Genomic DNA, 27,036 nt, shown 5'->3' with positions numbered 1-27,036 from the left:
ATTCTCCCTTGGGTGCTACTACCCCCCCCCCCCCCCAGGTTGTTATTCAAGAATGTTGTGTGATTGTGTTGCGTACGACAGCATTTGCGATTGTGCTACTGACTGAAGCGAGGATCCTACTTTCCCCCGCTGTCATGGCTTCAGTCTGTAAACAATGCTCCGTTCGGAATGTGGCTGCTACAGGCTGAAGGGCGGGGCTTCCCTGTGGCTGGGCGGGGCTTCCCTGTGGCTGATGCAACTCCCAGCTCCGCTCTCTCTCTCTAGTGTAAAAAAACACGTGTGACAAGGACTCGCCTTCAGACTGGAGCTGAGTGAAATGTGGCGGGGTTGCTAGGGAGCCGGACTGCTTTATATCTTCTGTATACGGTTTGGTACGTATGTCCTCCTTATGTACGGTATGTGCTGTGTGCAGTCGGGGCGGGCTGCTGGATCGCTAAGCTATAGGAGACAGTGCTAATAGTGACAGCCACATTTACTGGCTATTCTGTGCACACGGAAGAGGAAATTGCTAGGAGCCTTCTGTAGGGGAGAGGGGTATCGGCATGGGCACCCTTAGGTGCCAGAGGAGCGCTCGGTGCCTGACACACCTGCTTAGGATTTATGGGTTTATTACAATCTGGCACAAATGTCTTCTGTGTTAATCATAGTAACTGATCTCTGCGCTAAATGCGAGGGACTGACGTGGCAATGAGAATCGTTTCTATAATTGTATATATATACATACACATTGAGAGCCTTCACACTTGGCACAGCTCTACCCACTGTATGCAACAAAAATCTGCCTTCTAAACAGTAGGAGGTTCCCTTGGGTGTTACATTACCCTGCTACTGAGACACTGCTGCAGTAATATACTATATTATAACAGGGGGCAATAAGCAAGTGTTCTAGGGCGCGTTTGGGTGCAATTGTCTCATACTGGGAAGCCTTGTGGGTGTGAATTCCCCAGTACAGGTATGGGATCCCTTATCCGGAAACCCGTTATCCAGAAAGCTCCGAATTACGGAAAGCCCGTCTCCCATAGACTCCATTTTAATCAAATAATTTAGAATTTTAAAACTGATTTCCTTTTTCTCTGTAGTAATAAAACAGTACCTGTACTTGATCCCAACTAAGATATAATTACCCCTTATTGGGGGCAGAACAGCCCTATTGGGTTTATTTCATGGTTAAATGATTCCCTTTTCTCTAATAATAAAACAGTACCTGTACTTGATCCCAACTAAGATATAATTACCCCTTATTGGGGCAGAACAGCCCTATTGGGTTTATTTAATGGTTAAATGATTCCATTTTCTCTGTAATAATAAAACAGTACCTGTACTTGATCCCAACTAAGATATAATTACCCCTTATTGGGGCAGAATAGCCCTATTGGGTTTATTTAATGGTTAAATGATTCCCTTTTCTCTGTAATAATAAAACAGTACCTGTACTTGATCCCAACTAAGATATAATTACCCCTTATTGGGGGCAGAACAGTCGTATTGGGTTTATTTAATGGTTAAGGGCTCTGGCACACGGGGAGATTAGTCGCCCGCGGCCAAACTCCCTGTTCGCGGGCGACTAATCTCCCCGAGTTGCCTTCCCCCTTGCCATCCCACCGGCGAACATGTAAGTCGGCGGCGGGATGGCAGACGCGGCGGCGCGATTTCGCGCAAATCGCCGAAAAAAAATCACCCCGCCGCGTGTGCCATCCCACCGGCGACTTACATGTTCGCCGGTGGGATGGCAGGGGAAGGCAACTCGGGGAGATTAGTCGCCCGCGAACAGGGAGTTTTGCCACGGGCGACTAATCTCCCCGTGTGCCAGAGCCCTAAATGATTCCCTTTTCTCTGTAATAATAAAACAGTGCCTGTACTTGATCCCAACTAAGATATAAATAATCTTCATTGGATGCAAAACAATCCTGTTGGGTTTAATTAATGTTTAAGTGATTTTTTAGTAGACTTAAAGTATGAAGATCCAAATTACGGAAAGACCCCTTATCCGGAATACCCTTGGTCCCGAGCATTCTGGATAATGGGTCCTATACCTGTACATCCAGGAAAGTACATTTGTTTTTAGAGTTGTTCTCTGTGTTATACGTCCCCCCTTTCTATATACACCTACAATGAATGGATATGTTGTTAGGTATACTTGTATGTTTATTTACTGGGCTTGTCTTGCAAAACATAGCCCCCAGACTATTTGCCCAAGCAAACAGGGGTAACAACATGGCTGATGTAGTTGGTAACTATGTGTAGATAAAGCTGGGCAGGATTACTGTGGGACAAAAGACATTGGCCTGCATGTGCAACTATGGCAAGAAAATGACCTTCAAGTTTCTGTTTGATCCCCATTAATTACTGCATGTGTTCCATGGTTCTGCCTCCTGCAGATGCCTTCCCCTTGCCTGTAAAGCGCAGGTTGTCTGGTGTGTGCGTAGAAATATCTGTAGGTCAGTAATTGGCAGCTTGGCTGGGTTAAGGCTAAAGCACCACTGTGTGCCAGCAGCCTGTTATACATATTCCAAACTGACCCAGAAATAGCCTGTTAGGTTCTTACTGGATACTCATCTAAACCCAAACTAATAAAAGGCTTTAACCTTTACAAAGCAACAATGAGATTGCTATTTCGGTGCAATCAGTGTTTCCAATGTTGGCCAAGTCTTTGGGTATTAGGGCTCTGGCACACGGGGAGATTAGTCGCCCGCGGCAAAACTCCCTGTTCGCGGGCGACTAATCTCCCCGAGTTGCCTTCCCCCTGCCATCCCACCGGCGAACATGTAAGTCGCCGGTGGGATGGCAGACGCGGCGGGGCGATTTCGGGAAATCGCTGAAAAAGACTCACGAATGGGATGTCAGGGGGAAGGCAACTCGGGGAGATTAGTCGCCCGCGAACAGGGAGTTTTGCCGCGGGTGACTAATCTCCCCGTGTGCCAGAGCCCTTAAGTACAGGTATGGGATACATTATCCGGAAATCCGTTATCCAGAAAGTTCCGAATTGCGGAAAGGCCGTCTCCCATAGACTCCATTATAAGCAAATAATTCTGATTTTTGAAAATGATTTCCTTTTTCTATGTAGTAATAAAACAATAACTTGTACTTGATCCCAACTAAGATCTAATTAATCCTTATTGGAGGCATAACAAGCCTATTGGGTTTATTCAATATTTAAATTATTTTTTAGCAGACTTAAGGTATGGAGATCATAATTATGGAAAGATAACTTATCCGGAAAGCCCTGAGCATTCTGGATAATAGGTCCCATACCTGTACATTGCTGCAAATGGGTGCGTTGTGCTCAGATGTCCAACCTTAACCAGGAAGGAGCCCAGCCAGAATGGTGCCATTTGTATGGTAAGAGCAAGGGATGGCTATAATTGTTGTGTGCAGTTCTGCATCCCAGGGGTGCCCTTATCTGATGTGCATTGCTGAACTGCCAACATTTGCTCTTTGGACCAAGGTATTTGATAGTTGATGCATGATGGAAACCCTGTGCCAATGTCTTGCTCCCTTCCATGGGGACTTTGATTACATTTATCTGCTGTAATATTTTGTGCACTGTTCTTCCACTGCTATACTTGTCTGTTCTTATAGTCACCACACTAGTATATAAGAATAGAAACAACATACAAGCATATTATTACAGTCCAACAGACACAGTTGGGAGCACTGGCTTTATCCAGTGGCATAATTAGTGTAATTGCTATTTTTAAGTAACTTAGATAATATCCATTCTCAAGGATTGTTGTCCCTGTTCTGCTCAAGGTTAAATCGGGCTCTGGCCAAAAAAATTATAGTTTTTTTTTTTTTTTTTTTTTTTAAGGATGACACTGGCAGTTATTTAAAGGTAGGAAGGGCAAACTGACGTTGCAGTATCTGCTTACACTGGCCGGGAAGGGAATGCAAAGCCTGGTTCAAGCTTCTGCTGGAGCAAATTTGACCCATAGAACCTGTGGGGTTTTATCTGTTAGCAGAGCTACATTTGTTTTAAAGAACAAAACATATATTATTATTATTATTATTAATCTAATTTAAAACACCTTGAGGTAGTTATATACCCGTACTTCAGAGTCTCTTGTTAAGAATGGCAGCTAGAGTTGGGAAAGATAAAGTAGTCTTATGTTTTGTCATGGATTGTGGATTGTTCTTGTTTCTGCCAATATTTTCAAGCATCCGCTTTCAAAAATGAAATTATGAACTGTGCTAAAATGACACAATTGTCACACAATCCGTTTTACGGAAACACATCAAAAATGGGATGGCCATCTCCCGTAGACTCCATTTTAATGAAATAATTCCTATTTTCAAAAATAATGTTCTTTTTCTCTGTAATAATAAAACAGTAGCTTGTACTTGATGGTAACAGCTGCATAAATCCATATTGGAGGCAAAACAATCCTATTGGGATTTAAAGTATGGAGATCCAAACCACAGAAAGACCCATTATCCAGAAAACCCCTGGTCCAAAGCATTCTAGATAACAGTTTCCATACATGTCTATAAAAGGTTATTGATTTTGGCATTTTTAACTGCATTTTCTAGGAGCCACTTTCATCGGAAAGTAATTCTGAAAAGGTGAATGTGTATAGTTCTAAATACAGCTATATTAAGTGATTTTAGCTAATGGCTGGGAAATGGCACCTTAAAGTATTTCTGTTCAGAGGCCCTTCAGCATCACATTCCACCAGTGCAAGCAGTTACAAGCAAAAAAGTGCCATTTTTAGGTCAAAACTTCAACCTATGTTTGTTTCTCCAAATATTGGTTGTTAGTCATCTCATCTTGAGTGCCTTAAATATACCCGGTGATGTCTGATTGTAGGGGTTTTAAGGAGATTCTATTGCAGGTATTATCTCCCATTTCCTTTTGCTCTAAGGAACAGATTAGTGGCCAACTAAACCTTAACTTTTAGTATGTTATAGAATGGCCAGTTATAAGCAACTTTTCAGTTGGTCTTCATTGTTTATTTGTTTATAGTTTGTGAATTAGGGCTCTGGCACACGAGGAGATATGTCGCCAGCGATTTTTAAAAAAGCGATTTGGTGACAAGACGAGCGACAAGACGCCAATGCTAAATCAATGGAAATCGCCAGCGTCAAAACATACGAGGCTACTTCAAATCGCCTGCTGTTTCAAATCGCACACAGACCCTTTTCTGAGCGACTTGAGTAAACATGAGGGGGGGCTAACTGTTGAGTGTACCATGGGTAGCAGATCGCCTGGAGCTCAACTCGCATGAAATCTCTTCGTGGGTATTGTCGTGGCGACTTGTCGCCAAAGCACCAGGGGGAAAAAACGCAGGCGACAAATCTCCTCATGTGCCAGAGCCCTTATGTCCCTTCTTCTTCTGGCTTTTTAGGGTGAAGACACACGGAGCTACTAGTAGCAGCTACTTTTTCAAGGCTACTAAACTCCAGAAAATCCCCTGCCATAGACAATACTGAGAATTGCCTCTGCTAAAACACACATAAAGACAATTATCAGTAAATGATCAGCATTGTCTATTTTAGTAACTACGACAAGTAGCTGCTACTAGTAGCTCTGTGTGTCTTCACCCTTAAAGGGAAAAGAAAGTCAAAGTCACTTGGGGGTGCCAAAATGTTAGGCACCCCCAAGTGACTTTGACCACCTACCTTTTACCCCGGGCTGGTGCCCCTGTGAGGAGGGAACAGCACCAGCCCGGGGTAGCTGCCGGCGCTTCCTTCCTCTTGTTTCGCTGCGCGCGCATGCGCAGTAGAGAGAAAAGCCGAACTTAAACATTAAAGTCGGCTTTTCACTCTACTGCGCATGCGCCCACCGCTGGCATTCAGGAAGAGGAAGCCAGAACACGGAAGCGCTGCGCTCCAGGTGCCCCGGGCTGGTGCTGTTTTCTCCCAACAGGGGCACCAGCCCGGGGTACGAGGTAAGCGGTTAAAGTCACTTGGGGGTGCCTAACATTTTGGCACCCCCAAGTGACTTTACCTTTCGTTTCCCTTTAACCTTCAAATGGGGGTCACTGACCCTAGCAGCCAAAACAATAATACTCTGTGAGGCTACAAGTTCACAGTTATTTTTATTATTATTCTGTTTAGGTCCTCTCCTATAAACATATCAGTCTTTAATCAAACCCCACTCCCTGGTTGTTAAGGTAAATTGAACCCAACCACCAGAAATTGAAATTCCAAACTATAGAGTTACTGAACATAAAGTGAAATAATAAAAACACACAAAAGATAATAAAAAAAGACCAATTGTAAATAAAATATTACCCTCTACATTATACTAAAAGTTAACAATGTGAACAACCCCCTCAATTACTTTTTTCTTTGTATTGTAATAATAATAATAATGTTTGTGTGTCCGTTTAGTTTTGGCAATTTTTACAGTATTTTTAGTATCAGTTGTCTTTTAATATGCACCTGTTCTAAAACCCCAATTGAGAGGCAGAGCAGTGAAGAACCACTTCAGGCTATTGTCGTGCCCCCCTGATTGGAGTGTGTTATTGCTAGAAGAGAATAGAAAATACCAGCTGTGAATGCAGAATTATATCAAATAGTTGAAGCAGAAGATGTGTTGTCCTAGACTTGTCTTTCTAAATTATTAAAGGGTGTTGGATTTTGTATTGTTCAGTCCCCGAGCAAACTGTATTGAGTTTTAGATCCCAAACCTAAGAAAGGGCCTCGATTGGAGGCTCAATGTACAACATAGTTCAGTTTAGATCAGCCCGGTGGCTGTTATCAGCCCAGTCTTATCTCCCAGCAAACTCCTGTGTAAATGTGTGATCACGGCAGTCATGTGTTACACCTGTAAATCTCTTTTTCTATGGCGTTTAGTCAATCCTTTGATCAAGTTCTTTTCTTTTTAGAGCTGCACAATTAACTCTTCCAATCTGGTTTTCATTCATCATGTATTGATGCATTTTCTCTTGTATTTTATAGGAACTGGTTGCCACTCATTTTAGTCCAGTTTGTAGCTGTAAATGCTTCAGTTTCTTTCTTAAACTGGTTGCAGAGCCACTGACATCTTTAAATGGGCATTAACATGCCATTGCTTTGACTACAGTTTGTTTATTTTGTTTGGTTCTTTTTTCATGCAGATGGATCATTGCTTTAGAACTGGCTTTCCAAGACAGCATACAATTTTTACATAATTTCCTTTAGGGTGAAGACACACAGAGCTACTAGTAGCAGCTACTTGTGGCTACTAAAATAGACAATGCTGATCATTTACTGAAAACTGTGTCTATGTGTGTTTTAGAAGAGGGAATTCTCAGTATTGTCTATGGCATGGTATTTTCTGGAGTACAATAGCCTTGAAAAAGTAGCTGCTACTTGTAGCTCAGTGTTTCTTCACCCTTATTCTAGGCTGCTTGTCCTGTGAGTGCAGACATATGGGGTTAAACCTGGAGCCTTTTTGAAGTAGGACAACAAAGCTTTTTAGCTCCTTCTTCCCATTGGCTTTTGTTTTGCCACAGGAAGTTTGGGCCTTGGGATTTCCCATAGTTTTAGTTAGGATTTTTATTTTTTTTGGGAGCACACAGAATCTGCTTTCAAGGGACCTGGAGATCTTGGCTGGTGGCTGCCTTTATTGGGTGCCCACTGAGTCCTCTTTGATTACCCAGGTAGCTAGGCACAGAAGGCCAGAAGAGTATTTGGGCAACCCCCCCCCCCTCTTGCCTAGCGGGATGCATTGCCCTCCTGTAAGTACATCACCTTCCATAATAAGCACTGAAGGCACCAAACACCGTCGACCTCCATCCAGCAGAAAACTCCTGTTGGGGATGAAAGTTGCCTTTCATTTCTTATTGTACATGTTAGAGGTTAATCCAGATATATGGTACCAAAAGGATAAGGCAATGGTCAGTGGCAGGCAGTGAAGATTTATAAGTCAGGGACAGGCAAGAGTCACAACCACTAGAAATCAGTTCAAATTTAGCAAAGTCAGAATGCACTAAACCAGCTCTTTTATTCCCTCTCGTATAGATGCCATATACAGTGCAAAGGGCCCACTCAGCATACAGTGGCACCAGCTCTCCACAGCTAATTGTGGGCAGTTTCCTAAAATGGCTTCTTTTCAGACTTCACTAGTTCTGCATAGCTGTGAAATTTAGCAGTCAGTAGGGACAGCACTACCCAGTACTTATAGGGGTCGTAGTGCACAATGTTTAGGTTCTGACAGCCCTCAGCATCTTGGGCACTACTTGCTCTGTGTAAATATATTTATTTTGTATGACATTTTTGAGTTGAATAATATAGAAACAACCCCCTTGGACTAAACCTGCAAGGCTTCATCCCAAATTGTACAAAGTTTTCAATTTACTTGAAAACTACATTCAGTGTCACTCCAGGGGGGCATCCTGCCTGCTTTTTAGATATGCACTCCGCCTAATGTATATCTGAAATAGAGCCCCCTACTGGAATTATGATTTCTTTCACAACACCATTTTCTCTAGTTGGCCCTACTGTCAGTGATGACTTATGGGTTTTGTCTTCTTTCACCTCTGAAGGCAGGATAGAAAAAAAGGTCCTTAAAAAGCACCTGTCACCATGAAATTGCTTTCCTACCACCAGAGGTTTGGCCATATAGAGCCCACAGTCCGGTTGGGGGAAACAACCGTTTTGCTTTTAAAAGGAAACTTTCCTTCTCCTTTAAGTTAAATTCTATTTGTATTCATAGATTTCCATTGTGCATTTTGGCTGAACATTTTTTGTTATATGAGAGCTCCTGGATTCTGGATTTTTCTGAAGGTACTAGAGTCCTGCATCATGCGTTTCTATAGATTCCTAAATGCCATTGTTCAGCAAGGAAGGGCATGGATGATAAGTAGGTAGAGGATAGCTTCCACCTTGTGACTTGCAGGAGACGGACCAGCTGAGAGCTTGCAAAGTCATTTGGAAACTTCCAGGATTAAATTTAGGAAAAGTTACCAAAGGGGTGTGTGGGGCACACACCTCCTTAGGAGGGAATTTGAGTGGCTGAGACTTTGGAGAGGGAGGGGTGAGGATTTTTATTCAGTGCATGGGAAAAGATGACTGGCGGGTGAAGATGTCCTTGGAGAGGATTAAGTGTTTTACATTTTGTTTCTGGCACCTCCGAACAATAATAAAGGTTTTAAACCCGGCACTGTGTGATCCACACTCAGGAGTTTCCTCTGTTTTTAGCTGGAGAGGGGGATTAAGAGACATTAAGGGCAATTATAAGGGATTAAACACCTGGGTTTTCTATATAACAGAACTAGGATTGCATAATGTGTGAAATATTGAGCATTCGTATCTTGGCACCAAATTAGCTTTTTTTTCCCCTGAATGATTAAGCACAAGTGGAACAGGTGTATTTAGTCTTTTCCTATATCCAGACAAAGTATAAAACTTGTAATGCAAGTCGGGCAGGTTGGGCAGCCCGGGCTGATAAAAATACCATGGTGTACCACATATTGTCTACGGGTCCTAAACTGGACAACCCCATTCTAATGTATTCTTGGCTAAATACGGGCAGCACTTTGCTGGGTGCGGTAGTTGAAACAGATCTTGCTGGCTCAAGATATCTCTATATTGGGCAGCGTCTCAACCAGCTGGTTATCAATGTGGTTGCTTATAACATAATGGAAGCTGCTCAATACATCATGTATATCCTATGTAGGTAGTACTAATTATATTATAGAGGTCCCCTCTGTAGGTACATGCTCACCATGGAGACCTTCTGTAAGCCATTAGGGCCTCTGTAGGTACTGCTAATTAAGTCATGGAGCATAAGCAACTGTTTATTACACCATAGATGCAACATTTGTGTGCTGTACAATCTATTGCATCTTTATAATGCTTCATAAATAATCCAGCATCAAACTTTAAATATTTCCTGTATTCAAGAAAGTCAAGTGTAATCAACACCTTCAGGTTATATTATAAATCATTATTCTATGCACATACAGTCCTACACTGTTTTGGTGTGACTCCCTCCAGGCCTGGGGGGTTAATTGATTGTTTCACCTTATTTGTATATACAAGGCCGCCTTTAAAAATGTTGGGACCCTGTACAAGTTATTTATATAAGGTCCCCCACACAGTACCAACATTGTTGGGCCCTTGTGTGTTCTACACAAAGCCATTTTGCATAGAGTCCATTTTTAGCAAATCATTCTAATTTTTAAAATGTATATATGTATAACAGTGCCTTGTACTTGGTAACTAAGCTGCATGAATCCATATTGGTGGTAAAGCAATCCTTTTAGGTTCATTTCATGTTGAAATGTTTTTTGGTAGGTATGAAGATCCAAATTACAGAAAGATACCTTATCTGGAAAACCCAATTTTTACACTGTTTTTGTGGAATTAGCTTACATTTTGGCTGACAGATTACATTTTGCATATAGGGGAGTAGCAGTGTTAAACCTGTGTTATTCATAATCTATTTAGTGTATCCCACCCGTTGTCAAAATTGGCATACCAGTGCCCACCGGAAGGCCAGTAAAGGACCCGCCTTCACACTTCTCTGCCTTTTTCACATTAATTTCTCCTCACCAGCCATTGATAGTCATTACTGGGTTATACCAGTCAGACTTGACTGTGCCTCACAGCCAACTGACATGCCAGGGACAGTGGGGACCAACAGAACTGGGTACTACTGGGTTTCCCCCTGGTCTGATCCTAATCCTGATCCCACTAAGGTTGCCACCTTTCGGCATCCAAAACTCCGGGCAGGGGGGTGTGCAGTGACATCACAGAGGCAAGGCTGTGATATCATGGGGTGGAGTGAGCGACGTCAGAGGCAGGACTGACATCAGGGGGTGGGGCTATGAAGTAGCAAATAGTGATTGGCCAGTCGTCGCATCAGTCAAGGATAGTCCTGCCTGGATTTCCTGATTTGGAAAATTTTGACCCAGACAGTTTCGGAAAACTGTACTTACTGGGTCAAAACCAGACAGGTGGCGATTTTCGTTCCCTCCCATAATATAAATATTGCTGTGCCATCACTCCTCAGCTTATACTTGTTCATGCAGAAATGTTTCCGCTGTATTGTTAGCTCACATTAACCTCTAAAATAAAACACTGATTTTGAAATCATTCCACATGCTCGAAATAGGGTAGTACTAGTGATGAAAGGCAGGATGGTATGGGGAAGGTTGCTCACTTATTGCTTTTCGCACTGCTGGTTACAACACTACATGTGCCAAAGACCTTGCTATTGGCTATTGTGAGCAAATTTGAGTTAATATGCCCGGGGCCCGACCTTTCCTGCACAACCCTTCTGCCAAAATGTAATCAGCCTAATATTAGTCAGCATGTCTATTTGAGTAGGCCCTTTGCTGGGCAGCTCAAATTTTCCCTAGAGTCACAAAGGCCAGCCAGTTTATATAGTGGGAATGCTGATTATTCATTTATCTCCATTCTAGTGTGCTATTTGGCTAGGTCTCTTACAATGTGTAATGGATCAAAAGCCCAGGTGTAACAAAATGTCCAGACCTATTTCAGCACCAGCATAAATCTAATTTACCGGTGGGAAAACACGGGTGTCGCCTATGCTATGTTTTCCCACTGGTAATTTATATTAATGCCGGTGGGAAAGGAACTTCCCATTTGTTCCACCTGCTGCACCCTTTCCCAGGCTCTATAGGGGAGCTGACTGCACTTATCAGCAGCTAGGCTGACCTGATAGGGAACTGAAGCCTGTCTTTGCTTGTGTGACTGCAGGGCTGTCGGATCGGGGATTTAGTCGGATCGGGGACCGCATCGGCTCGTTGATGCGGTCCCCGAACCGACTCCGCCCATTGCTCCCGTTATAATTCGATTGTTTGGCCCCAAGAGAGTGGATCTTAACGTGTATGGGCACCTTAAGACTTCAGTCCACATCAAATGGTGTCACTGGCTGCACATCTCATCCTTATTTACATATTTAATGCCTTGTTTACATGTGCTTTTCAGGTTTATTTATGTTTAAGGGTTGCAGCAGGAAATAATTCAAGCTTTGCTTCACAGTTTTCCATTTAAAGCAATCTGATGCCTCATATTTAGGTTTTAATGCACAACTAGGATAGGTGCTATCATATCCCATTGTAGGGATAGCATCAAGCTTCATTTATCTGGTCAGATCTCAATTACATAACACAATCTCCCTTGTTTGCACCCATAATATAGCTTGGGACTTCTTGTCTGATCTATTAACCCTGTTGGTGGCCATCAGTTTATACTGGAGCACCTTATCTAATCACATTCCAACTAAGGGCCACAGTCACCCTTGGTATGGGTCATCAGTGTGACATGGAGCCTCTTATCAAATCCCATCTGCAGACCACAGTCAACCTAAAGGTGCCCATACACCTTCAGATCCGCTCGCTTGGTGATGTCACCAAGCGAGCGGATCTTCTCCTGTTCGGGAGAATCCAGGCTAATTCAATCGTTTGGCCCTGGGGCCAAATGATTGAATTATAACGACGGGTATAGGCAAAGTCGGTCCGGGGACCACATCGGTTCATTGATCCGACTAGATCTGACTAGAAATCCGACTAGATCCAACTAGAAATCTGACTAGATTTTTTAACCTGCCAGATCGATATCTGGCCGATTTCAGGCCAGATATCGGTCGGGCAGGCCCATCGGTAGTGCCCATACATGAGAATCGGCCCGTGTATGGGGACCTTAAGGCTAAGGTCACACAGGCTTATTGTCAGCCTGTGGATAAACACAACAATTACCCTTGTTTGTGACCATGAAAATAGCTTGGGTCTCCTTTTTTCACTAGATCCCAGCTACAGGCCACTATCAACCTTGTTGGTGGCCACTAGTTTATCTTGGGGCATCTTTTCTGATTACATCCCAACTAAGGATTACTGTCACCCTTGTAAGGAGTCATCAGTGTGACTTCCTATAAGATCCCATCTGCAGACGACAATCACCCTTGATATTGGCAATCAGCATAGCTCAGAGTATCATATCTGATCAAATCCCAACTAAAGACCACTGTCACCCTTGTTAGACACAGTGAGGAGGATAGAGAAGGGATAGGTTAGGATATACGGATTGTGGAGTGGTCCTAGTTTTTTCTGTTATGATTCTCAAGATATTGTATAGCTGGGGGTTACTCCTGTGTCTTTTCTTAACAAGGGGTCCTGCTGCCTCAAGGCTAGCTTAAATACTAAGGCAACAGTGCCCCCAAAGAAAGGCAAAAAGCTACTCCTGGTAACTTAAAGAGCCGAAATTCTGATTTTTACATTGGAATGTTGGCTCTGCTCGAGCAGAGAACACAATAACGGTGTGGCCCCCTATGATGCAAAAAACCTAAATGCAGAGGGGTGTGGGGGGGGGGGTCGTCGTCCCATAGGCCACCTGTGGCCCCTGTTCATAACCACAGTCTAGCTTTATAATCCAGAGAGTCCATTGCTCTGACGCTATTAAGTGTAAATCGCTAACCTTTGGAAGCACAGCTCTAGTTTTCTGTTACAAGTATACTGAAAGGTATAGTGTTTTTGTTCATTGTATAGTTGTGTCTTGGCACATATAAAACTTCAAAGTTAAATTTCTTTCCCTTGTAACATTTTAAACTAGTATTATATTTTTGAATAACTTTTTTTTTTTTTTTTTGCAGTTTGATGACTTTGGTGCTGATAATTTCCACTTGAAATTTAATAGCTGCAAATCTCTATTACTTGAACATCCAATGGAAAAGTCTCTAAATGATCTAGAAGGCAGTACTGCTGGAGAGTCCCAGCTTGGTCTGCTACCTGCTGAATCAGTGGCCCGCCCTACATGGGGCAGTAAAGTGCAATATATTCTTGCTCAAGTTGGCTTCTCTGTTGGCCTTGGGAATGTATGGCGGTTTCCTTACCTGTGTCACCAGAATGGAGGAGGTAAGAAGGTCTATAAGAAAACTGGTAATTGTGGGTTATTAGCTAGGATACTTCTGATAGCAATTATCTAATGCATGGCTTCAGGGGCTCGATAATATTAAAAACATGATGTAATTGAAATAAATCTGTGGAGCATTTGGGCAAGCCATTGAGCCATTGACCATGAAAACCCTTGTAGGGCTACGTTCAGTCCGATGGCCTATTTGAAAACAACAACTAAGGCCTGGGGCCACATGGGCAAAAAGGTCTGTATCAACCATTTAGTTGCCTAATTAAAACTGACACCAAGTACTGTTGGTATAAACTTGCACAAATTTGTAGTAATGTACTGAATAAAACAGTGGGTATGAGATACAAAATTGCAATATTTGGGTGTGTCCCAGCTGGTGTGCATGGGGCAGTATTGTAGCAGAAAAACAGAGAAAATCACAACAGCGTGTAAATAAATAAATATATATATATATATATATATATATATATATATATATTGCTAACACCAGCGATGTAGCAAGGGCAGTTGTGCAGTTCTTTCTGTGTGAGTGATCTGTCTTTCGTCACCTTGTTCTTATGTAATCAACTTGCAAATTTCTGCTCTGCAGATAAGGACACCATATAGAAACTAGAAATGGAAGACATGACACCTGGTGATAGTTAAAGAGAAAGGGTTGAAGGCAATAACAAAATTAAAAAGCAGAAGTGACAGCGGCCAAAAGAGAGAGACCAATGGTGGAGGGGAAAAAGGCATTATTGTAAAGAAAACCTAATAAAGGCATAAAAGGGGAAAGATTATGGGGATGAATGTAATGGTGACTGATAGACTATAGGTCCCCATACATCGGCCAATAGTAGCTGCCCTTGGACCGATTCGGCAGATAATCGGCCCGTGTATGGGCACTTCCGACAGGCCTGCCCGACCGATATCTGGCCCGAAATCGGCCAGATCTCGATCGGGCAGGTTAGAAAATCTAGTCGGATCGACTTTACCTATGCCCGTCATTATAATTTGATCGTTTGGCCCCAGGGCCAAACAATCAAATTACCCTGGATTCTCCCGATATCGCCCACCCGTAGGTGAGGGATATCGGGAGAAGATCTGCTCGCTTGGCGACATCTGCCAGTGTATGGGGACCTTAAGGAAGCAGAACTGGGTGAATGAAAATAAAGAAGAATAAATAGCACATAAAGAATGGGAATGTGAAAATATAGATAAAACAGAAGCGATAGACAGGACACAAGGGGAAAGGACAAAGGAAAGTGATAAAGTAGAACAACAGCAGCCAAAAGGGAGAACATAAAGGAGATAGGGAGAAGAGGGGTGTGATAGAGAAGTGAAGATATAATAAAGCCAAGGTGGGCATATCGGACAGAAAGATTTGCTCGTTTAGCATGTATGGCCACCTTAAAGGAGAAGAAAAGGTAAAATTATGTAATTGCTTACCTTATAGCACAGGTTGGCGCTCCTGTTAGGGGAAAATCGCACCAGCCCAGGGTAGCTGCGAACAAGTGATCCTCTTTCTCTTGTCTTCTTTCTACGCAATAGTAGGGCCGTCGAGTGAGAATGCCGGCTTTTTGGCTAAAGTTCGACTTTTTACTCTACCGCACATGCGCAAATGGCACAAAGAAAGAAGATGGAAGAGGATCACATTCTCGTAGCTTCCCCCGGGCTTTTGCACTATTCCAGGGTATAAGCGATTACAATCACTGGGGGTACCTAACATTTTGGCACCACCCAGTGATTGTACCTTTCCTTCTCCTTTAAGGGAAAAGAGAAAGAGGTGATCAGGTAAACATGATGACTGACAGATAAAAAAAGGTCTAAATATTAATAAGTAAATATAAGGATGAAAAAGAAGAAGAGGAGGGATTAAGTATGGGAGGGAATAAAGCATGGAAGAGAAGGAAATAACATAGACAAGTACTATAATATTCTCCATTGCAAGGACAGGTAATAAAAATTAATTATAGTTGTGATGACTTGTAATTATTTGGTAGTAGTACATGTATCTGAGTACAGCCTACATAAAATATGCTGGAAATGAATGGGTGCTAATAATGGTCACATTAGAGGATCAGAACACAGTAGGTTCATAGCCAAATAAACCCTGTGCTAAACTATATCAGCTGTAACCAAACAAGAGGTGACTCACTGCTCCAGAACATCCAATCATGCTTACTCCTTCACAAACACACTCCCCTATTTACATAAAGACATACCTGGTAGAATTACCTGCTGTTGACTTTTGCCTTTATGAATGGGACTTGCCTTATATGCCTGCCTTCCTGCCATCCAGTTACATTAATAACCAAAGTCACAGACATAGTTTTTAGCCAGATATTTAGGGAGTCATTACCATAATCCCTAGCCATGTTATGGCTAATGCCTAGTGAGCAAATATCCAGTAATTTTTGCATTCCAACCACTACAGTGTGGCCTTGGATCCTTTTTCAGCAACAAGTGCAATAACTTTTATTTTACTCTCCAGATGTATTATTTATATTGTATTTATCTGTGCCATTATTATAAAGATTATATTAATTATATAGGCAAAAACAGAGGAGGAAAGGAATAATCACGGGCGTGGCAATTTTTTAGACAACCCCCAGCGTTTATAACCCCTTACCTGAGACCTATGAAAACTGCACCGGCCTGGAGCAGTTTCCTAGGAGTGTAGCCATCTTCTTCTTCTCTGTCCCAGAGATCCCAGGATCTCACGTGGCCGATGGGCACCCTGTCCTAGGCTATACTGGGATCATCAGAAAGGGAGAAGATGGCGACGTGGCTCTCCTTCAGTAGTACCCCGGCTAGTGCAGTTTTTAGGAACCAGGCACACCAGTCCAGGGTCTCAGGTAACCAAACAAATTGGCACCTAAAGTGTCCTTCTCCTAATCCAACTTAAGTTAGAATAAATTCTAATTTTAAAAAGCCTATATTAACTATAATGTTTGTGTATATCTATAACATTGTCAGCACAGAAAAAAAAGTTGGCCTACAACGTAAAACATAGATCCAAAATGATATTGATTTGATATTGACATGGCACTAAGTCATTATGAGAAAGAGATAACCTCCTTTTTGCTTTTCAGGGTCCTTTCTCTTACTGTACTTTCTGCTGCTTCTCATCATTGGCATACCTCTCTTCTTCCTGGAACTGGCAGCAGGGCAGAGTATTCGCCAAGGCAGCATCGGAGTGTGGAAGCACATCAGCCCACGCCTTGCCGGCATTGGATTTGCTAGCTGTGTTGTAAGTACATCAGCCTATTGTAAAGAGCATTTTAGTTCCGAGCACTAGAGTTAGTAAATGATAGTGGTGAAGTAGATAGCATTGGTGGGGAGCACTGGATGCTTCCATACTCACTCTATTGCACTAGGCTAGGGTATTGTGCTGTATAGCATTGATACATGCCCAAGGGCACACTTAGGGGTTGATTCACTAAAGTGCGATAAAACGAGCGCTATTTATAGCATGCGTTAAAAATTTTATTGCTTCTTATTTTTTGCGACTTAAAGCTCGATTCACTAAATAATTTAGACGCGATGTTCTTTGTGTTATTTAACTCGTGATGAGCGGTTTTCTTGCGTTAATTCCCGCTGCATGCTTTATTTCCCGCTGTGCGCAATATATTTTGCCGCTTGCTATATTAGCTCACGATTTTACGCACGTAACCATTACTTTTGGAAAACTACTGTTCTGAAAATGACCATTTCCCTGAAAACTGGAGGCTGCATCACTCTAGGGCCAACACATACTTGAAAAAATCCCACTGCAAAGTCCATATTGTGTTGCCAAAAGCTCAGGAACCGCAATTTTCTTTAAGTACCGCCTGCCCCAAGTAGGTGTTAATATTCGCACAGACTAATGCGATATTTAGCGCGTTAAACGCTTCATATGTGTTTGTGAATCATGCATTAGTATTATTTCTATGCGAGAATTAACACAATGCGAGGTATATAACGTTATATATAACTACGCTATATAACTATGCATTTTTTTGCGCATGCGATATGCGTCTTAACGCATGCAAAATGACTGAATCGGGAATTATCGCATTGCTTTTTAACGCAAAAAAGCAATAGATAAGCGTTATCGCACTTTAGTGAATCACCCCTTAGTATGACATAGTGACAGCTTTTGATTGCAGCACCTCACAGACACAGGATTTCACTTGTTAAACCCATTATAAATTTCAGCATAAACGTAGGTCTTTATTGATTTCATATTTTATAAAAGATTGATGTACTGTCCCTTTAAATTAAAGTGAAAAAGATTTTCTGCCAGTCATGTGGTGATTATTGTGGGTTTCTGATACAGTGCCACGCACAAGGAATCACAATGCTAATGACGTGCGAGGGGGTGTGTGTTGCCACTCTGCTTGTTTAACCTTGGGGTGGTATTTGTGTACTTGGTATACAAGTGATTTATTTGCTGTATGTTTTCTCCATCAGGTGTGCGGCTTTGTAGCCCTGTACTACAATGTTATCATTGGCTGGAGCCTTTTCTACTTGTTCAATTCTTTCCACTACCCTTTGCCCTGGGAGAACTGCCCAACGTTACCCAACATGACGCAGGAAGGTCAGTGAGATGGCACAGTGTTTGCTACAATTGCCACTTATATATAAATATATTGTATTTGTAATATCAATAGACATTGGTGACCTCCATGTGTGGAATCAGCATTTTTTCTGTGTCAGGGTCCCAGCCCAGAAACTTTTAGTTTTATTTAAGGCACAGTTTTGAAATATCAAGATATGTATTTCCAGTAACTTCAAGTAAAATACTTTGGGGTGAACCTTGAAGTTGTATTTCCCTCAGTTACACATTCATATTTGCTTGACATCCTTTGGAAAAACTTAAATGGTTCCAGCAACTAACACACAGGTCGATTTCTTCTCCATGGATTAATGTGAAAGGAAAATTTGCCACCCCAAAGTCCAATGACCCCCAATGAATGAACTGACTGACTTATTAGCACATTAATTATTTTGACTATTTATATGAACTCCTTATTATAGAATGGCATCAACTGTTTATATTGGAATCTATTTACTGAATTATATGAGCATCTCCTAGACAAACATTTTAGCATTGAAATAACTAGTTATTGGGGCCCCCCAGCAAGATCATTGGGCTCCAGAGAATCTTGATGGGAAAACTTAGTTGAGCCCCAATAAACTGACTTATTTGCACATTAATTAATCATTGTAATGATATATATTAACTACTTAAAACAAAGTTAACACCAGCTGTATATAGATTATCTATTTATTGAATTATATGAGCTGCATCCTACATTAAATTTTTAGCATTTGAATGATTGGTTATTGGGCCCTTACAGCAAGAACTTTGGGCCCTAAACTTTGGGAACGGGACATTTTTCATAAACGTATATTGCAGCTGTCCCCCTATAGCTCTTGGGTCCCCCAGCAATTGCCTGTTTTCCTTTATACTTACACCTGTGCTTTTAAATAAAATGAGTTTGTATCATAGGTGTGGGGGTGCTGAGAAAACCCGCATCCTAACTGCTTGTTCTTTTATGTAGCATATAAAATAGGCTTGGCCAAAAATGTTGGTACTACCTCCTTGGGGCCAAAACAAATAACTTGTGCAGGGCCCCAAGATTTCTGATTGAGGCATAGGTGGATTTTAATGAATGTTAGGGAAGGCTAAGGCTCCCCAAACCAAATCATATGCACAGCCTCACTGACCTCAGATGTGGATTTTGCCAGAATTTCATTTTTAAATCTTGTCTCTGTTAAAGTTACTGCCACAGGTTCAGTTGTGGGCAGGGAGCAAGGCTGACTCAGAATCAGTTCGGGTAAGTTACAGGTAGGCAGAGTAAAGAGAAGGAAGTAGTGAATGAGCAGCAATGAGCTCATAATGTAAATTACTAACACTGAATGGGCATAACAACAGAGAGAGGTTTCAGTCACATTAGTTTTCTTCAATTCCAGCTCCAAAGTGTGTTTTTTCTGCTTGTCTCATTTCTTGAGACCATTTTGTCATATGCAAAGTGCAGTGGGGCACAGAAAGGGAGTCAGTGCAGGGAATGGTGAATGTGTCTTATGATGTGAGTTTATGAGTACCTCTAATCTGCTCCAGTCTGTGTGTAAGCAGCATGAGTTTGTGTGTTAAATACTGTATTTGTATGTTGTGTATATTTCTGGGAATCCCTCTGTAAAAGGGGTTTGTGCATTTCTGTTCCTGTAAGCTTTATTGGCTAACCTGATAACCTGTATGTTTCCCAAGTCCTGTGTTTATTTGAGCCTGGGTGTGCCTGGAAATTGTACCTTTCAGGTACAGCCTGTTACATATACTCATTTCAGTAACACCCCAACCGTAATTTATAATCCACCTGTTGTGTATAAAAACAAAGATCAATGACCATGGGCAAAGGGTAAATGTGGTAGCTTGCTAAAGACTTTACAGAAAGAGTTTCCAAAAAGCAGTGATCCCCCAAGTTAGCATCCATTAAGATTAGGGGGGAGAGGGGGTACAAAAGTTACCTATGAAGTTACGCAATATATGTAACATCCGCAAAAATTGCTTGGAAAACTACGTAACTTGCCTAGAACTTAACTTACTTGTATAACTAACTTGCAAAAGACAATGCAGAGAAGATTTGCAGGGACAAACTCTACTGACCCCCAATGAATTTAAAAACGTAAGGTTTATTCCACTGCCCCCAATAAACTGACTGGCTTATTAGCACATTAATTGTTAATTTTAACTATTTATATGAACTGCTTATTATAGCATTTGTTGATTGGATACCAAACTGGCTCTGGGGGACACAATGGTCATTGCTTTCTCAGAAAGTTTAACCCCTGGATTCAATGGCTAGTGCACAATATTAAAGTTGGAGGGGATATATCCTGGATGGGAGATATATATCCCCTTTTTAGGTTCTCACCCCTTTAAGAGAACCAACACAGTGTTAACTAGCAGGAGGGTGAGAAGTGTGTGGGCTGGACAGCCAAGGGGGTTTAAGGCAGGGAAAGGCAGTTTTGGAGGAGCTGAGTGTGGAAGTAAGAGCTGCACATGGGAGCTGTTTGAAATGCACCTGATTTTCCTGAGACAAATCGGTGTTTGTTGGGACTGCATTTGGGACTCTTTGTTGCTAAATTATACTTACTCTGTTCTGTGGAACTTTTGGTTGGTGAACTAAAGCTATTTTCCTGTTGCCCTTTGCTGTTAATGAAAAGCCTTTTTTGAATAAACAGATTGTTTTTCTGAAAGTTTGGAGTGAAAGTATGAAATAAACTGTATTTTCAACTTTATGGCCTTTTTGACACATAGGTATTGTGTGGGCTTGCAAAAGATTGTTGTAAGAAATTGGTAGAATTAGCATCCCCCAATGCAAAATCCACCCTCTGCCTATGGATTGGGTCCCTGGCGACGGCTCCAGCTCTGTCTGAATAGAGTAATAGAGAGGTGAGCCCAGATTACATCAGTCACAAGCATCGGCGCACTTGTCTGGTTTTCTGGCCTTTGGTTCTGTAGCAGCTGGTGACTTACTGGGAAGGGGGCATTGTGCATGGACACACACATTTATTTTTATATGTTATTTTTGTTTATGTGTTTATCGCACTTTAACCCAATTTGTCCTCTCTTTAGTAACAGAATGTGCCAAGAGTTCGAACACCACTTACTTCTGGTACCGCTCAGCTCTAAATGTTACAAACACTATAGAAAGCTCTGAGATGAACTGGCCCATGACGGGATGTCTGTGCCTCGCCTGGTTCCTTGTGTGTGGAGGAATGATTAAAGGGATTAAGTCGTCAGGAAAGGTAAGTACCAAATTACAAATTACATACAAATATATAATAGGATTTCCATTGACATTGTGGATGAGCAAGTATGTGTAGTTTATAGGATTCAGGCATGTGGGTGCTAAATGCTCTTATGTGATTGTTTCTACGTTACACTATGACAATATTTGTTTGCCAGTTTGTGCTAGTCTGCAGATTCTTAAATCTCTCATCAGAGTTTTATTAAAAAAAACCTAAACTACCTCCAGCCAACATACCTACTAATTTGTGTCATAGTAACAAAGATTTTAACGGCATATAAATGGAACAGTCAGCCATATATTATTATATAAAAAATTGTATTGCATAAGTTTGACAGTATAATTGATGATAATTAGTACAGGTAATGCTAATAAACTTTTTTATTTCCTGAACAGTATCACCAGAAGGTGTCAGTATTGAGCAGTTATTTAGCTATTGTTAGTTAAAGGAGTAGTTCATCTTTATTTATATTATTTTTTACTGAGGTCTTATTTCTTTATTAATTACAACTCGAGTTTATTTTCATATAGCACCAGCCAAGATTTAGTTAGTTCTTCATTAGTTACATTAGTCTCTGCTCTAATGGAGCTTACAGTGTACAATGTAAGGTGGCTGTGGCATAGTAGATATGGTTGCCACTCATGGTTTTAGTTAACCAATAAAGGATCATTTTTACAGGAGAAGGAGCCCTGCCTTTTTATTCTTTTTACTGTGTTGCTATAGCAGATATGGTGCCTATAGTAGCAGTGGGGGGGATAATAGCCTCTGGGAAGGGACTGTGGCTGTGGGATAGCAGGTATAGTAGGGAGAGATGGTGCCTATAGTAGCAGTGGGATAATAGCCTCTTGGAAGGGACTGGGGCTGTGGGATAGCAGGTATAGTAGGGAGAGATGGTGCCTATAGTAGCAGTGGGATAATAGCCTCTGGGAAGGGACTGTGGCTGTGGGATAGCAGGTATAGTAGAGCGAGATGGTGCCTATAGTAGCAGTGGGGGGATAATAGCCTCTAGGAAGGGACTGTGGCTGTGGGATAGTATGTATAGTAGGGAGAGATGGTACCTATAGTAGCAGTGGGGGGATAATAGCCTCTGGGAAGGGACTGTGGCTGTGGGATAGCAGGTATAGTAGGGAGAGATGGTGCCTATAGTAGCAGTGGGGGGATAATAGCCTCTGGGAAGGGACTGGGGCTGTGGGATAGCAGGTATAGTAGGGAGAGATGGTGCCTATAGTAGCAGTGGGATAATAGCCTCTGGGAAGGGACTGTGGCTGTGGGATAGCAGGTATAGTAGGGAGAGATGGTGCCTATAGTAGCAGTGGGGGATAATAGCCTCTGGGAAGGGACTGGGGCTGTGGGATAGCAGGTATAGTAGGGAGAGATGGTGCCTATAGTAGCAGTGGGGGGATAATAGCCTCTGGGAAGGGACTGGGGCTGTGGGATAGAGGATTCTTTCACATAGTTATGTGTCTTTTGAAGTAGTTCCAACCATTTACTTTTTACAAAAATTGTATGAATAGATTGATTTTGTGACTATTTTTGGTTTGGATTTTCTAGGTGATGTATTTCAGCTCTGTGTTCCCTTATGTGGTCCTGTTTTGTTTCCTGATCCGTGGCCTGTTGCTGGAAGGGGCTGCAGATGGAATCCGTATCATGTTTACTCCAAAGGTACAGATTTCAGCATCAGAGTAGTAGTAGTAGTAGATTTCTTTAAACTATACAAATGGCACCTTAATTCTATATGACTCACAGACGGTAGAAGCCAGTCAATTGAAAGGCCATCAGCAGCTGAGGCCACAGATTGGAAATTCATAGAATAAATTCTATAGTGATACAATTTGATATAGATATATAAAAGGGGCACTATATTTTAACACACCATTTTGCCAGGGGTCAGCCCTATGCTTCTAAATAGTAAGAAGGTAACAAATGCTATACTGTACAGTGCTGCATTCTGCATTGGCCTATATACATACTGAAGCCAACTGATTATTCTCTCGCCTTTCAGCTGGAGATCTGGGGGAACATACAGGTTTGGAGACAAGCTGCTACCCAGGTGTTCTTTGCCCTGGGCCTTGGATTCGGAAGTGTGATTGCCTACTCCAGCTACAATGACCGTCAAAACAACTGCCACTTTGATGCCATCTTAGTGTCCTTCATTAACTTCATGACCTCGATTTTGGCCACTCTGGTGGTATTTGCCGTCCTCGGATTCCGGGCCAATGACCTTACTAGGCATTGTATTGATACGTAAGTTGTTTCTTTATGTGCAGGGTGTTAAGCCCTGGAGCAGCCTGTAGTACCTTTAATGGCCTAGGGAGGGACCTCTGTATATAGCAAATTAGAATGTTGTTACAACTGCTTCTCCAGCTAAATAATGGCACGCGTCCATTTCTGGTACTGTTGTACCACAAATAGTCACAAGTCCAGCTTGTAATTGGTTCGCCAGATAAGAAAAGTACTGTGTTCTACATCCCTCAGCTACTCCCTGTTGTTAAATAGTTACATTTGCCCTTTACTTTCATCCTTTGCTTCACAGTAAAGTATTGTTTTTTGTTTTGTCCCTTTAGAAACAGGGAGAAGATTCTTTACCTGATAAGCAATGGAAGCCTCTATGAGAACATTGTGCCAATGAAAAACCTGACTAATTCAGAATACAGCCAGTGGTATGAAATAACAAATAACACGTTGAACTTGCAGCAGTATGGCATCTCAGACTGCAGAGTGGAAGATGTAATGAATGAGGTGCGTAGGAATGCTTTCTCCCATTTCCCGTTATTTTGATGCCGGGAGACAGATTTAACGCTTTTAGCTCCTAGGAGGCTAAAGGGATGGATATGCTACTGTATTGTAACAGCTGTTTGTTCTTCTTACAGGGTGTAGAAGGCACTGGATTGGCTTTTATTGCTTTCACTGAAGCCATGACACGCTTTCCTGCCTCCCCGTTTTGGTCTATATTATTTTTCCTCATGCTTCTCAACCTGGGACTTAGCACTATGTTTGGGAACATGCAAGGAATCATTACCCCTTTGCTTGACAACTTCCCATATTTGCGCAAGAAAAAGACTATATTCACAGGTATGTTGCCGTTTAAGTAGCCTGAATAATTTATAAGGGTGTCTCTTTGCATTTAATAAAGATGAGCTGTACCCAAATCAGATCAGCTCTGACGCTCGTTGTTTACATCCCAGCCATTTTGGGTGCCAACCTAAGAGGAGCCAGAACAAAATTTTGTTTGAATTGTGACAGGGTCATTTGGATGGCCTGCCCTTATGGTACTTCTGTTTTGTTTCTCTACAGTCATCTGCTGCATTACTGGCCTCTTGATTGGACTGATATTTGTGCAACGATCTGGAAGTTACTTTGTATCCATGTTTGATGACTATTCAGCCACCTTACCTCTCATCATCGTTGTGATATTTGAGAACATAGCAGTGGCTTGGGTGTATGGCGCAGAAAGGTAAGCTATTGCCATAGAATGTTTTATCAGCTGATTTCAGGTCCTTTTTTTTTTTTTTTGTGTGTTGATGTGAAATGGATTGTGTAGATCAGTGCTTCCCAACTTAAACCACTTTCACTTCAAACCACACCCATGTTATCACAGGAACTTTTCAACCATACCTACATTAATGGTGGTAACACAGCAAAAACCCAAATGGTTGGTGCTCACTGCAGGTATATTCCCCCATCCCTCACATGAAAGAAATTTATTGTCATGTTAAGCCACCCCCTTGCCGCCTCTACCCATGTGGATAGCACAGAAACCCCTGTGCTCCCAAACTCCCCCCCCCCCCCTTGCTGGCTGAGATCTGTAGCCCCAAGCAGAGAGAAAAGGTGTGCAATGGGGCTGAAAAAGTTCAAGGTGGTTGCCCCAGTGGGCCCCGGACACACAGTCTGATAATAGGATAATATACCCCCTACTATAACTTATAAGGCTAAAGCTGCCCATACACACTTATATTTTCATGCCCACCATGTGTGGGTGATATTGAGGTAACTCCTCATTTGGCCCTAGGGCCAACCGATTGAATTAAGATGGACGTAAAAGCTGGGAAAATCAAATATGACTAATCAACAACTGCCCAATTTTTGGCCAGATATCAATCGGGGAGGCCCACGGGGGTCCCCATACATGGGCAGATAAGCTGCTGAATCAGTCTAAAGGACTCAAAATCTGCAGCTTTAATCTGCCCGTGTATGGCCACCTCACGTCAACAAGGAGTTCCATGACCATAAAAAGGCACTAGGTCACAGGTTAATGCTAATTTGCTACAGCTTTGCATAAATATTTCTCCATTGTGGGTTTTAACGCTTCTCCATTCAAGAATATTTATCTTTTGAAGGTGCTCACTTGCCTGCCAGCGATTGAACAAGGCCTGACTAAATGTAAAGCATCAATGAGGGGCTTCTGATAGAAAACTTTAAAAAGCCCTGGTTTGCGTTTGTAAATATACACTTCTGTATAGAAATAATCTAATTAACACATTTATAAAGTGCAATGTTTTCCACAGTGCAGTAGAATAGATGACAGTATATATGATATAATACAGATTACATACAGATAATTAACCGATACAAGAGGTAAAAAAAATCCTGCTCAGTAGAGCTTACATTCTTAAACTATAAGTGGGTACAGAGCACAAAGTGAGGGGATTATTAAGGAGTCGGCAGAGTAAGCGATGTGGCATTGAGCACTCCATTTAATAGGTGGCAGTGTCATATATACAATCTGATGGTTTATGCTATCCCAGTATACTTATTCTTTAAAAAATTACTAAATATTGAAGACCTGTAATCTAATTCTCTTTAGATTCATGGATGACATAGGAGGGATGCTGGGCCATCGCCCTTGGAGAATATACAAATACATATGGCAGTACATTAGCATCCTGGGTATGATTGGACTCCTGCTTGCCAGTTTGATCAGAATGTGCATCGAGTACCCCAGGTACCAGGCTTGGAATCAAGAGCAGGTACAAGTGTGTTTCTATGTTCTTAAACATATATTTGGGATACGTGCATCCTCTATCACCAGATCATTTTCCATCTGCTCAGTTAAATGTTATTATAAAGTTAGCATAATTTTATTTTTTTTCATTTGTGTCTTGTTTGCTTTATCCATTATTAAGCAAATATGGGTTGCATTTAATAGCAAAGGTTCTCAATTGCACAAGTTACCTGAACAACAAATTTTTATAGTAAATTGCTATAGTAATTACTTACTGGTTGCTATTGGTAACTGCACTGCTGCAATTTAGAACACCCATGATGTAACTGCGCCAGTATATTTACAACTTTATCATAACAGACCAAAGCAGGCCCTACATTTAAAGAGCCACTTATTTGGCAACAGGTTGGCCAAAGTGGGCTGATTCATTATGTCAGGATATTAATCAAATTATATGGGATTTTTTGACCTAGCATGACTGATATGATATGTATTATAAAAAT

At 41.8% G+C, this 27,036-nt stretch overlaps 1 protein-coding gene across 2 annotated transcripts in view; it reads left to right on the top strand.

Annotated features, from left to right (window-relative positions):
• The first annotated feature begins 219 nt into the window (after positions 1 to 219).
• The window catches only part of slc6a16 (solute carrier family 6 member 16), a 29,629-nt gene continuing 2,812 nt past the window's right edge, over positions 220 to 27,036 (top strand). Inside the window, exons 1-11 of one of the 2 annotated variants that reach the window (XM_002942139.5) lie at positions 220 to 371; positions 13,541 to 13,802; positions 16,887 to 17,044; positions 18,247 to 18,373; positions 21,422 to 21,588; positions 23,143 to 23,253; positions 23,594 to 23,835; positions 24,156 to 24,330; positions 24,462 to 24,663; positions 24,886 to 25,045; positions 26,396 to 26,558. In XM_002942139.5, the coding sequence (XP_002942185.2) occupies positions 13,613 to 13,802; positions 16,887 to 17,044; positions 18,247 to 18,373; positions 21,422 to 21,588; positions 23,143 to 23,253; positions 23,594 to 23,835; positions 24,156 to 24,330; positions 24,462 to 24,663; positions 24,886 to 25,045; positions 26,396 to 26,558 (1,695 nt within the window). In that variant the 5' untranslated portion in view covers positions 220 to 371; positions 13,541 to 13,612. Of the gene's footprint in view, positions 372 to 13,540; positions 13,803 to 16,886; positions 17,045 to 18,246; positions 18,374 to 21,415; positions 21,589 to 23,142; positions 23,254 to 23,593; positions 23,836 to 24,155; positions 24,331 to 24,461; positions 24,664 to 24,885; positions 25,046 to 26,395; positions 26,559 to 27,036 lie in introns of both variants that reach the window. The other variant, XM_004916269.4, reaches the window with a different exon arrangement.

This window comes from Xenopus tropicalis, chromosome 7 (genome assembly GCF_000004195.4).
Source record: "Xenopus tropicalis strain Nigerian chromosome 7, UCB_Xtro_10.0, whole genome shotgun sequence".
In the NCBI taxonomy this organism is placed as follows: Eukaryota; Metazoa; Chordata; class Amphibia; order Anura; family Pipidae; genus Xenopus; species Xenopus tropicalis.
This window is presented reverse-complemented; position numbering and strand designations above follow the sequence as displayed.